The sequence below is a fragment of the Pholis gunnellus genome (genome assembly GCF_910591455.1).
Source record: "Pholis gunnellus genome assembly, chromosome: 11".
In the NCBI taxonomy this organism is placed as follows: domain Eukaryota; kingdom Metazoa; phylum Chordata; class Actinopteri; order Perciformes; family Pholidae; genus Pholis; species Pholis gunnellus.
The window spans coordinates 22241165-22254689 of record NC_136538.1 but is presented as its reverse complement, the minus strand read 5'-3'; the positions used below and the strand labels follow the sequence as shown (position 1 = coordinate 22254689).

General features: G+C 43.6%; 1 protein-coding gene across 1 annotated transcript; it reads left to right on the top strand.

Moving 5' to 3' along the window:
• Positions 1-466: 466 nt before the first annotated feature.
• On the top strand, positions 467-11521 carry LOC306703229 (actin-related protein 2-A). The gene is made up of 9 exons (XM_079169126.1): positions 467-585; positions 2780-2890; positions 4507-4722; positions 5035-5107; positions 5958-6094; positions 6846-6995; positions 8146-8291; positions 8513-8645; positions 10628-11521. The coding sequence occupies exons 1-9, from the start codon at positions 538-540 to the stop codon at positions 10796-10798; spliced, it is 1185 nt and encodes a 394-aa protein (XP_079025252.1). The 5' UTR covers positions 467-537; the 3' UTR covers positions 10799-11521.
• The last annotated feature ends 2004 nt before the right edge of the window (positions 11522-13525 follow it).

The following is a 13525-nucleotide window of genomic DNA, read 5'->3' as shown; positions in this document are numbered from 1 at the left end:
AACAATAAACATAGTGAGAGATAATAAAAAACAAAGCCAGTGCTGCAAAAGTCAAGACACATAAATATAGAATAGTCAAATAAACTTGTGAAAATATGTGCAATTTATCTGGTTTAAATAAAGAGCTGTGCAGGAATGTGGATATTATTCATTCACTGCTTCATATCATGCATGCTCTTCAGATCTAGACTGTTTTAAGAAATAAGAATGAACTGTGAGCCAGATTAGAGGCTTTACATTGTTACATGTTGCATGTTGGAATTGAATTAGACTACATTGCATTTAATGATCCAAGATCTTAGATAACTGTGTTGCTTGCAAAGGAGGGAATCAGTGGATGCATGACTGTAAAATCAAAGAGTTTGAAGATGATTATCTTGAAGGGAGTGACTGACGTTTGAACGTCTCTGTTACACACCGGATGAACACCCTCCCCTTCCTCCTCCTCTTTTCCGGGTTGGTTTGTGTGTCTTCCTTCCGGCTTGCCCGAAGAAAGTTGAGGGAGAGGTTCAGCGGCAACTGGGCTTTTTACATACAATGGACAGCCAGGGAAGGAAAGTGGTGGTCTGTGACAATGGGACCGGGGTAAGTTTCTTCGCTGCTCTGGTTTAACCCGCTCTCAAGGCCACGTAGCTCGCCTTTTTAAAGGGCGCCGTTATGTCGGAACGATTTTTTGCCGAAACCGGAAGTGGGGCTGTCAACGGCCAAGCTAGCTAGCTAGCGTTAAGTGGGTGGGTAGCTAAGCTAGCTTGTTAGCAGAGCTACTTTTTCATTCATCCACAACCGACACGGAAACAGCACGTATAGTTGAGATTAAAACGTCTGCATAAAACATGAACACAGCCCTGGTTATAGCTTTTAAAAGCAGTTAAATAAAACGGGTTAAAACGTTAACTGCTCGCTTGTTACCAACGGTTACTAAGCTAAGACAGCTAGCTAGCCTGCTAATTCACTGCTAGCATTAAAACAGCCGGTTGTCTTCTTCTGTGCTTTATCGCAGCTGTGTCCGTCTATTCCAGTGATTAGTTTAGGATACAATACAAAGACATTTGGAGATTTAGTGTCTGTGTTGCATATTTTAGTTTAGCGTTAGTTATAAAAGGACAGTAGCTAGTTTGTTGCTAGCTCGGTCAGCTAGGCCGTGTCAGGTTAATGAGGAACCACCTTTTAATGGTGGGTTTTTTTTCCTGTTCTGCAGCAACTTCCCTGTTAGAAATGTCACCAAACTTGCTGTTAGTGAGTTTTTTTGGGGCGTTGGAAAGACCACATAGTTTCCCCTCTTATGCATTCATCATAATCAGCTTTGTTTTAATATATATTTACTGCACAGATGAGGGATTTTGATGGGCTGATACTTGAAATTGTAGAGTAGTAATAAACATTACAAATAGACCCCCAAGAGAATGGGAAGTTTCCACCAGCCCAATTATTGATCATCTGCACTGCATTTTTGTGGTCCTTTTTGTCACAGCTGGCTGGTTTAATAGTCTACTATGAGCCTGAATTTAGGGGATTTTCCAGCTGCTGAGGTTTGTTGACAAAATGTGCAGTTTCTGCCCAATCCAGCAAATAGCAGTGTGTTTTAGTGTTGAGGTATTGCACACAGTTAACACTGCCTGGTTGTGATTGTACTTCCTTTCTAAACCCTGTCAGCAGTCAAAGAGGATGTTGGCTCAACATGTTACTGACTAATAAGGCTTTTTGCAAAGCCAGAAAAAAAATACAGCCTTGTGTCAGGGTTGAAATTAGGAGTCAAGGGGAAGTGAGAATAGAGTCACAGCCGCACATGTCAACAGCACCTTTTTATAGCCCTGATACTGCTGTAACACATTATAGTTCGGTGTAAAATCTGACAGTTGAACTTTGCTTTGCAACAAGCTCATGCAGCTGCAAAACTAAGTGACGAGCGACTCTTACTTATTTGGTCTGAATGTGAATTTCACAATCTTCCCCCAAAGCTCACCGTGATAGAACTGGTTCAGTAAGATGACTAATCCAACTGCAGCGGATTTAAGTGTCATGAGAGACAGAATGACCTCATCTGTTAACCAAACCGTCGTCTTCAACAGCAGTACTGAACTGTGTTCTCTCACTTTGGGTCGTGATAGCAAAAAAAACCAGAAGGATCTAACAGGTGTAACATTCAAGCATTTGCAGAGGAAGGATTGTGCAAAAATGTGCGCAACTCACAGGAAAAGGTGTTAATTAATATTTCTTCAAGAAATACCACAACACGGCTCGGGTGCTATCGTTTCCTGGTCTCACAGTTTAGTGATACGATTGTCAGAGCTCATATATCTGTTGTGGCTGAGCGACCTGCTTGGCTTTCATGTCAATACAGTACGCAAAATACCCTCACACACTTCATGTAGATATACCATAGTACAATGTGACTTCAGATATTAATACTAAAAGATTATGCTTAAACATTTGAATGGCTTTTAAGATGAAATGAACCAGAATTGTATGTTTTATTTTGATCATTAAAAGCTGTAGATCATCCTCAAAGAACGTGAAATACGTGTACGGTTCTCTGGCATTGTGCTGCAGGTTGAATCATGTGCTGGCTGCTCATTCACACACTCAGACATGGAGGCTCTGTCACTGTAGCGTCGGCAGTTACGTTTTTATCTCCGTCTAAATGCTAACTAAGCCCGCTGTTATCAGCAGGACGACAATGACAATGTCTCGCTGTACTGCTAAGTTTATCCTGTCGGTACTTAAATGTAATTTCTCACTTCCTCTTTGATCTCCTCTCTCCTCTTTCTTTCTCTTTTAGTTTGTCAAGTGCGGCTTTGGAGGCTCCAACTTCCCCGAGCACATCTTCCCTGCGCTCGTTGGGAGGCCCATCATTCGCTCGACAGCCAAAGTCGGAAACATTGAGATCAAGGTAGGATCTGGTCCTCCCGATGTTGCAGGAATGGTTGCTTTGTTTTGACCAGAAAGTCTGGATTTCGGGGGAGAACCTGGTCAGGAAAATGACTGATAACAGAAATGAAATCTGCAAACTAGAGCAAAGAAACAAGATGTGAAATCACACACACACAACAGAACAAAGACTGTCTGATTCCACTCTTAAGAGTCCCATTCAGGTCTGAAATCTGTTAGATAACATAATCAATCCTCTAACCAGGAGCTCCACCAGCATGTTTTAGAGCTCCTCCCAGTACAAACAACACTATCTCCATTGCATTCCTGCAAATATTAAATCTTTTATAAAAACGGTTCCCCCATTATTTCAGCATGAAGCCTCTCTCTCCTGTTCTTTCCAATTCTTTTGTTTATTAATCTTTTTTATATATATATATATATATATTTATCTACCTTCCTCTTCCTCCATGTTTTGTTCCCAACAACAAACTAGAATGCCCAGAAGATGGTGAGTTCAGGTTGTAGTGAGCCTGCTGGTCTTGCCTGCTCCGGAGAGTTGTGTCATGTTTTGATCTCAACTAAAAAAAGTCTTTGTTTTAGACGTTTGGCTTTTCTTTTCGTGCAGTGTTTCGTTCATGTTTTGTTTTACTCACACAGTGATTCCACTCTTGTTCATCCCAGCTCGTCTCCGTTTGGTTAGAGTGTCAGAGAGTCTGATGGATGTACAGCCGGAGCGTTAATGCGCTCCTCTCTGCAGGCTCAGTGTGTTGCACAAACTGCTGCGATGAATCATAGGCCAGCTGTTATCGATGGAGTGCTAAAAGAGATTTTGGACCGATTCCATTTTCTGAGTCTCTGATCTGACACCCCCCCCGCCCCCACTATAGAGATCTGAAAGTGTAGGCTGCAGCGAGAACACTTGGTGCTAAGTGATACAGATTGTGTACTTGAATGCGTCACGGGTCTGTTTACCTCACTGTGATGACGCCACAAACTTCTCTTATTTAAGGAATGTCCACTTCTGTCTTAGTATCTGATGTGCAGAGGAAGTGTCCACACTCGAGGCTGCATGGCAGACAGCTGGAAGTACGAGACGGAAGCACATCTGTTTTCCTTTTTCTTTTTTTATTATTGAGACCACATGGAGGCGATGCCTGGGACGGGTACTTTGTAAATGCCAAAGCACACAGGATGAACCCGTAAAATGGCCGCCACCAGGAGGCTTTTGATGTCTCCAAGTGGAACGTGAGATGCTTGACTGTGTGTTTAACACCGAGCTCTAACACTGAGCCCTCGTGCCGAGCGCTAACACCAGTGTTTGTTTACATCGCCAGGCCTCTTGCATGCGTTTTCATTGAATGGTGCTAAAAACAAGTGGTTAACTGGAGCTCGAAGGAAGTGTTTCCAGGTGCAGATGCATGGAAAAATAACGGCTTGCTGAGCATGCTGGGTAACTGAGTTTTAAAGCAAAATGTTACTTTGTGAGAGGATAATAATGCAGCTTTCGTTATCTTATAGATGATTCAGTTTCTCTGATCTCATGAGAGTAGCAGGCCACGTAGAAACCAGTGCTCTGGGTTTCAGAAGTGGAGGGCTACGTATTTATATTCATCACCTTTGACCCCCTCCCTCCAGGACCTGATGGTGGGCGACGAGGCCAGCGAGCTGCGCTCCATGCTGGAGGTCAACTACCCGATGGAGAACGGCATCGTCAGGAACTGGGACGACATGAAGCACCTGTGGGACTACACCTTCGGCCCGGAGAAGCTCAACATCGACTCCCGCAACTGCAAGATCCTCCTGACCGAGCCGCCCATGAACCCCACCAAGAACCGGGAGAAAATCATTGAGGCATGTCGACGTCTATTTCTGTGTGCGCGCGCAGCTAGAAGATGTTCCTGTCGAGGGTTTGTGGGGGGAAATAAAAGGTCTAATTGACTAGTTAATGCATTTCTTATTGAAGGACGGAGGTTTGTGTTTGTACAGCATCTAGGTAGTACAAATATATACATAAACGGTGTGTTTCTGGCAATTGTTTAAAGAAAATTTGCTTCACAAACCCAGCAGGTTTTGAGGTTCAGTTATTCATTACGGAGAATATTTTTTACATGTTTAATATTTTTACAATTGCACTCACTGTCTATTTCCTGACTCCTCCCACAGGTGATGTTTGAGACCTACCAGTTCTCAGGAGTCTACATTGCGATTCAAGCTGTGCTGACTCTATACGCTCAAGGTAGGAAGGCACACACACACACACGCACACGCACACATATGCTGCGGTTCCCTTATCATAGAGATCTCCAGGTGTTCGATTCCAACAAACTTCTCACCCACAAGACAACATCTCCTGACTCCAGACGTGTGTCTGTTAAAGCTGCTAAATGATGAGGACTTCAGTAGCTCAGAGACGGAAAGAGCTTTTCATTGTAACTGCAGGAATATTGTTGCGTGGCTGCATTTAACTACCACACCTTCGTCAAATAGTCTGTGCAAAGATTTGTTTTATGACACCGCTCGGATACCAGAAAGTCTAGACGGTCACACGAACTTTATAAAGGTTCAGCCGATACGAGTACCGATCCGATGCCAGACCTTATCATCAGTTCATCGTTACAGTAGAGGTCTTCGTGTGTTTACTCAACAGAGCTCGCACTCAGAGCTCACACCGGATTAAAGAAATAACTCGGACACAAACGCGTCGGCCTGGTAGAAATGTAGATTATTAACTCAGTCAGTCTCTTTTAAATCACTTCTTAAAAACATTTTTACAGACTCGCTTTTCTGTGATATCGTCGCTTTTCTGTTTTTTAATTTTCTTTATTTCTTAGTTTATTTTTATCGACTGTCTCACTGACTTGTTGTTGTTTAGCTTTTGCTGCTTTGTCTGTCAAAGCACTTTGTAAACTCTGTTTTTAAAGGTGCAACATACATAAAGTTAGTGTGTGTGTGTGTGTGTGTGTGTGTGTGTGTGTGTGTGTGTGTGTGTGTGTGTGTGTGTGTGTGTGTGTGTGTGTGTGTGTGTGTGTGTGTGTGTGTGTGTGTGTGTGTGTGTGTGTGTGTGTGTGTGTGTGTGTGTGTGTCAGGCCTTCTCACCGGTGTGGTGGTGGACTCGGGGGACGGTGTGACTCACATCTGTCCGGTGTACGAGGGCTTCAGTCTGCCTCATCTGACCAGACGTCTGGACATCGCCGGCAGAGACATCACCCGCTACCTCATCAAGGTATCCCATAATACGGTCGAGTCAAAGTAACGAGAAACACACAAATATAGCGGTGGAAACTAACTAGTTAGATAATAGGGTGTGTCATTTTGACAGATTCTTTTATATAATATTATACATTTATAATTAATAATATAACTTCTGCTACTTTACGATGATGCTGAAGATTACTTCTGTTTCTGAGTTTCCATTAGACGCTGGTGATAGTATCACTTCTTTATATTTTTACTCTTTGTATTTAACTTGTTATATTTTTACTCTTATTGCTGTTGTGTTCTATTTTGCTGTCAGTGTTATTTCTTTTACACTTGTTCATATATGTTTATATATTCTATTGTTTTTTGCTGATCTTCTGTTGTTTGATGAAACTCACAATAATTTCCTTCTTGATGAAGTTCTATCTTCTCTAATCTTAATAATCACGGATTGAACTTCACAAGTTAGATTCTAGAAACTAAGAGGTGACTTCATTCTTCTTCCAAAATAGGATTATTTCATATTTTCATGCATTTTTAGTGAAACAAATGAGTTCGGTGTCTCCTTAAAGGGTTCGGATCGGTTCAATAAAAGCGTATATTGTAGACTAGAGTGCTGTTTCTCTTTAGTTTGAGGAAACTAGCATCATGTTAGTAAAAACAGGAAGTAAGAGGATCCTCTAGTTCCTGTTCACATGAACACATCTCTCATACAGTAGCCTTCTTTCTTTTTCTTTCTCTTTTCCCACCATCGTCCTCCTCGTCTCCGGCTGCAGCTGCTGTTGTTGAGGGGCTACGCCTTCAACCACTCCGCAGACTTTGAGACGGTGCGCATGATGAAGGAGAAGCTGTGCTACGTGGGCTACAACATCGAGCAGGAGCAGAAGCTGGCGCTGGAGACCACCGTGCTGGTGGAGTCCTACACGGTAAACGCTGTGCAGACACAGACGTCCTGTGCATTAGATACAAGGAAACAGAACAATAGATGGCACAAACGTTTAGATGAAGACCCCCAAAAGAGAAGATGTGTTTGTAATGTCCCCATGTTTCCTGCCGTCATCTAAATATTATAGATAGAAATAGAACACCTCCTATTAAAGAAAGAGGAATGAACTATATCAGAGACCTGTCAGTCAAGGACAATGTGTGACTGAATATGAAGATAAAGAGACAAAAAACAGGATTTTACATTGAATTTACTCTAAAACGGGGACATTTGACAGCCGTCTGTCCATGTCTACGTAGAATAGCAACATGTGTCCGGCCTTCTGGGGTTCTCCTTCATTCACGCACACACGTTTCACATTTCTGCTCAAAATAGCGTTGTGGAAGGAATCCCTCCCAAAAGAGGTCCTGTCGGCTGCTGACTTGACTGTTTTCTCTGGGACTCAAACACCCGGTGTGTGCAGAGCTCCTCTCCGCCCGGCTTGCTTTTCTTTCCAGGGTCCTTTTTTTATTTTCCCTGCAGAAGGAACCACAGAATCTAAACGCAGGTTCCTGAACGTCTGCGTTTACTGCACGCCTTACCGAGCACATGTTGTGTCTCGGAGCTCACCGACCGTGTGTGTGTTTGGGTTAGCGTGGGCGACCGCGTGTGTCTGAACGTGTGTGTGTGTGTGTGTGTGTGTGTATGTGTGAGAGTACGAGTGTGCCGAAACAAGGAGGGCAATGTAACCGTGGCCGAAAGGGCCCTGAACTGCACGTTACATCATTTCCTGTGCAGCCGCTCTGCGGCGGTGGCTGCCGGGAGACGCTTCCTCCCACTGCCCTCGGCTGAATGAAGCCTTTTTATAGTGTCACACACACACACACACACACACACACACACACACACACACACACACACACACACACACACACACACTCTACCCTGCCTCTGCTTTAACGGGCTGTACAATATTATCAGTCTTTCAGTAGACACGCGTATGTCTGTCTTTAAAAAACGGTTTATTGAGAAGTTATGACTTCCTCTCATACGTCGTTCTGCATCGTTCTTGATTCTTACAATCAAGATTTATGAGTCACACATTAAACCTCCACGTCTCCTTTCATCTCGTCTCTCCCACACATCTCCAGCTGCCAGATGGTCGTTTGATTAAGGTGGGAGGGGAGCGGTTCGAGGCCCCCGAGGCTCTGTTCCAGCCACACCTCATCAACGTGGAGGGCGTCGGAGTGGCCGAGCTCCTCTTCAACACCATCCAGGCCGCCGATATAGACACCAGGTGAGGCCGGACGAAAGTGCTCCGACGCTTGAACCAAATTCCTATAAAGGCACGAGAGTGAGTGTTTCCACTCTGGTGCACATTAAGACATTAACAACGCACTTGTGGGCTTAAAATCGTCCCGTTGGGAAGGAAACGAGCACCACTACTTCCTCTCTTTCTGTGTGTGTGTGTGTTGTTTGGGTCTCTTCCTGCTCTCACCCTCTCTCCCGTTGTCTCAGGTCTGAGTTCTACAAACACATCGTTCTATCGGGAGGATCCACCATGTACCCGGGCCTGCCGTCCCGGCTGGAGAGGGAACTCAAGCAGCTGTACCTGGAGCGCGTGCTCAAGGGAGACGTGGACAAGCTTTCGGTGAGAGACGTCGACCCTCAAACGCCTCATTTATGATTTATCCTGTGAGAGCGTGACGGAAGGACTCTGAGCTGGAACACCTCAGATGTGGATCACAATGTGAAAACCGGTCAAATTTAGAGCTTAATTTGCGAGCAAAGAAAGAAAGAAAGCCACAGGGAACATGTTGAGTGTGAACCTGAGAGCTTCTCCTCTGTCCCGATGACGGAGAGTTCACAGTAGAATCGATGAAACACGTTTTGAGTTGTGTGTCCGTTTGTGAACACGTCTGTTGAGGTTCAGGAGCAAAGTTTACGTCACGGTCTGGTGTCAGTGTACGTAGACCGCCAGCGGGGGGCGATAGAGTTTAACACACACTCATTTAGCTTAAACACAGCGCTGTTAACGACAACATATGTGGGGGGGTTCACTTCTCTATAATAAATAATTTTGTTTTGGAAACACGCGTCCCCACATGACATTTCCACTCCAGCGTCCCAAAGACACTCTGAAGCGGTTTCTAAACAAAAGCCTCCGATGACTCACGAGTCATTATGTGCTTCACTCTTCTGCCCACAGCTGCAGCCCAGCTTCAGCTTTCTGTTTCTCTCATTGTAGGAATGGAAGTCGTCGTCTGTGTGTATTTCACATAAATCACTCACACACACACACACGTGTGCAGTCTGTAACCAGACTCATTGTCTGTGTTCAGCGCTAATTCATGTCTGTTACAATAGATTCCAATGCTGCAATCAGACGTGATCAAAAACATAAAAACTCATCTGCTATTTACAATCCTCCCTCTAATCTTCCAAACACTCAAAACAACATGGCTGAAAACACCTCCTCCATTTGTAACTTGCACCTTTTCAGTTGTTGTTTCCGTTTAGACGGCGAGCAGCAGACAGAAGCCGACACTTTTCGCCCTATTTGGTAAAAATATGAGAGTTTAGAACTTAACGAGCAGAGACGAGGGTTATGCTGCTGGAGTCGTCTGTTTGTTTGGATGTTTGGATGTTCGGATGCTTCTCCCGTCTTAAAAACTCAAGTTTCATCCTCCAAGCTGCTCTTAAGAGGAGTATTCATTTAAAGTAGTGACAAACCCACAGAGAGCCTTTTGATCATTTCTTTATTGTGTTTACAGCTTGTCGGTTTTGGCTCGTCTTTGATATTTAATGTCAAAATGATACATATTTTATAAATCCTATAACGCCCGGTAACAAGATGACACGTTTAGTTTAGTTCCCTCGATTGTTTTCCTCTAAATATTCATCCCTCCGTCTGTGCTATTAATATCTCGTGCAGTGTCTCAGTTTCAAACGAGTAAGTTCAGAACGCTGCGATAATTCATCATCCGAACAAGTTCACACTCGACGCTGCTGCTCCTCTTTCGGTCCTGAGCGATTCACCTGCCACGACATATCTGCGTCCCCTAGCTGTGCTCAGACTGTACTCCGTCACTTGCTAACACGCACCTATTTGGGACCAGACTATTTACTGGAAACGAAAGCCATAATTCAAGAATGTCACATCACTGACTCCTGAAATGCTTTTGAGTTTCCTACAACGTAACATGTCCGTACCCAGCATATATATATATATATATATATATATATATATATATATATATATATATGCTCATTTCTTTAAATATTAATATTTGTAATAATAAGTTCCTTGTACAGTTTGCAGCATTCATTCTCTGAGGATCTCTTTCATTTACAAGTAATATTAGTATTGTAACCAATCGGGAAACCATATATATCAAACACATTTCCATTTTTCTGGCCGGTGCGGTCGTCAGACGTGTATTAAATTGTACTTTATGTTGTATTAAAAAGGTCTTTTAAAAGGTCTTTGATTTAAGCTGATGAGGCCTGCAGACCCCCTGCCTCGGGTTAGGCCTGTGGATTACATCCTCCATGTAGTCCAGACTGAAGCAGTGTGAACACGGCCCCTTAATACATGTCTTTGTCTCCGTGTCCCCTCGTTTTGTCCTGTAGAAATTCAAGATCCGCATCGAGGACCCTCCCAGGCGAAAGCACATGGTGTTCCTGGGCGGAGCCGTGCTCGCCGACATCATGAAGGACAAGGACAACTTCTGGCTGACCCGGGAGGAGTACCAGGAGAAAGGAGTCCGTGTGCTGGAGAAACTCGGAGTCACCGTCAGATAAAGCAACCGGGACGGACTGACCACACACACACACACACACACACACACACACACACACATCCCCCCACATCGCAGAGTATATATCTATTTATCCCTCTTCGTCTTCTCTTTCGGCTCCTGATGTTCCTCAAACATCAGAGGGAATCGAGCCGTCTCCTCCTCTCCTCCTCTCTCCTCTCTGCCTCCTTTTTGTTTTTTTTACTCGTGCAGAAGGTTAAAAACCGTGACGGGGAATCCGCTTTCTTTACCTCCAGAGTTTTGTTTGTTTGTGTGAGTTTTATTTTGGCGGGTAAACCCAGCAGCCACTGCGCTGACTGTTTTCAGAACGTCTCCTCCGTTGTTTCAAACCATCCGGAGGAGACGAGGTGATGCAAAGTTTCTGTAATATCACAATCAGGGTCCAGCTCAGACCGCCACGGGCCGCTTCCACATCTGTTCCAGGTGAGCCAGAACGATCACATTTATACGTCTTTTTGTTTTTTAATAAATGATATCATGACTTTTCTTTCTGTTCTGGGAGAGGGATTACTTTTTTTGTTCTGCTTTTACATTTTATAATGAGTTGTGTTGCGGTGCACTACTACCATTGTAAATGGAGTGTATTGTGGTAACAGAAGTTCCTCCATGTTGTTTTTTTAATGAAGAATTGGTTGAATCTACAAAGGGACAAATACACAAAGAAAAGCCTCGGAGCTCTGACATCCAGTGTGTGACGGTACATTTTTGGGGGGTTTGTGGGCGGTGAGATGGGGGGGGGGGGGGGGTGATACTATTTGTTCCTCATCAGTCGGCCTTCGTCTCTCGTATCACAAACTGACGGAGGCCGACGATGAGATCGATTTAAAAAAAAGAAGAACGGTTGAAATACTGTTGAACATATTTAAGTCCTCCGGTAGTTCTGTCCCGACGACTGGAGGCACTTCTATTTTGAGTATTAAAAAAATAATGTGTATATTTTTCTTTTCCTCTTTCCATGAGGGTCGGTCTATCCAGTGCCAAGAGCAGTTAACGGTTCCTGTTAACGGTTCACGTTAACGGTTCCTGTTAATGGTTCACGTTCGTTAACGGTTAGCGGTTCACGTTAACGGTTAGCGGTTCACGTTAACGGTTCACGTTCGTTAACGGTTCACTTTGACGGTTCATGTTAACGGTTCACGTTAGCGGTTAACGGTTCACGTTAGCGGTTCACGTTAACTGGATCTCTCGTGTGTTAACGTCACTGTTTTTATTTCCTGTTTGTTCATAGCATAACTGCCTAACGCTGATTTAAATAAAGAAAAGTGATTTATAAAGGTGTTTGTGTGGCAGCTTATTCTCTCGTTTCCTCTGAATAGATGACTTATGAACGGCGTAGTTCACAGTCGGGCTGCAGCTCACTGTTACTTTCATAATTGATTGATTTTCTTAATAGTTTATTCTACAAACGCTGAGTTCATCATTTTTCAGAGCTCAAGTTGACATTTTCAAAACTGTAATAATAATTCCAGCGTTGGTTTACAGTTAAGAACCGTGTTTTTGTTGTTTCCGTTCCCCTAAAAAGATTCGGGGGGAAAGAAAGTCGTGTGTACATCCTGTGTGGCTGCACTTATTCAGTTCTCATTTTTAATTGGATGCATTAAGAATGAGTCCCTGCAATCTGACACCAATCAAACAGAAATGAAGCGTGAAGGTTCCTCGTCCGGAGACCGTGTGATCTGTAGAGAGTCGGTTGGTGTTGTGTCAGTCAGAAATAGTTATGGAACACAAAACATCCTGCAGAGCCTGTAATGACATGCAGCCCGTCAGCTGTGAGTCATCTCTGTTCAGAGAGGAACAAATTAATTTCAAAAAGTGAAAGTTCACTGGTGAACAAGACTCAAATCACAAAATGAGCTCCCACGTCGCTTTTTGTCCTCTGCTGCTTCTTTGTGTTAAGAGCAGATCTTAAAAACATTAAAGGGAGACTTTAAAAAGAAGAAATATAAACAAAGTTAAGTTAAATCTCTCTTGCAGCTGTTTTGCTGCTGCAGACTTGCCTGTTCTCATGTGACCAGCAGACTAATAGCTTTTTAACTCTTATTCAGACAGAAGCTACATAATCTAGCTTTGATGTAGCTTCTCTGATGTCATACCTCTGTGTATCACTATACGATGCATGTGCAGCAGCATGTTTCCTCACAAGCTCTGCAACGTGGAAACTTCTTCGTTCTCAGCAGACACACGAATGTTTAAGTCTGTTTAATGAACAGACGTTCGATATCTACTCAGGTTTTTACTTTATACCAAACTGAAGCGATGAGCCGTTACAACAATCTGCATCGGACTCTACAGCTTTTTATTTAAGAGAATGTTTGAGAATTTAGTTTGTGTGAAATGGATTTCAAGCTCTGCTCTTCAGTCTATTTTGTAACCATGTCTCAGAGTGTTTGTCTTTTGTAGGACTGCAACTAAAAAACCATCACGCAAAACATCAGAAAACCGTTCCTAGAGCATCGATGCTCAACGTGGCGTCATCAAAACGTAAGACAAAGAAAAGCATAACATTCTCTCATTTAACCACCTGGAAACTCAAGTCAATGAATCGACTAATGATCACTTCTGTGGTCTCTTGCAGAGAGCTGGAGGTGACGGTCAGACGGGCTGATAAATAAACCAGAGGAGAGGATGAGGGCATGAAGGTGGAGGAGGAGGAGGAGGAGGAAGAGGAAGTGGAACAGTGGCAGAGGACTGGCGCCACCAGAGGAAGAGG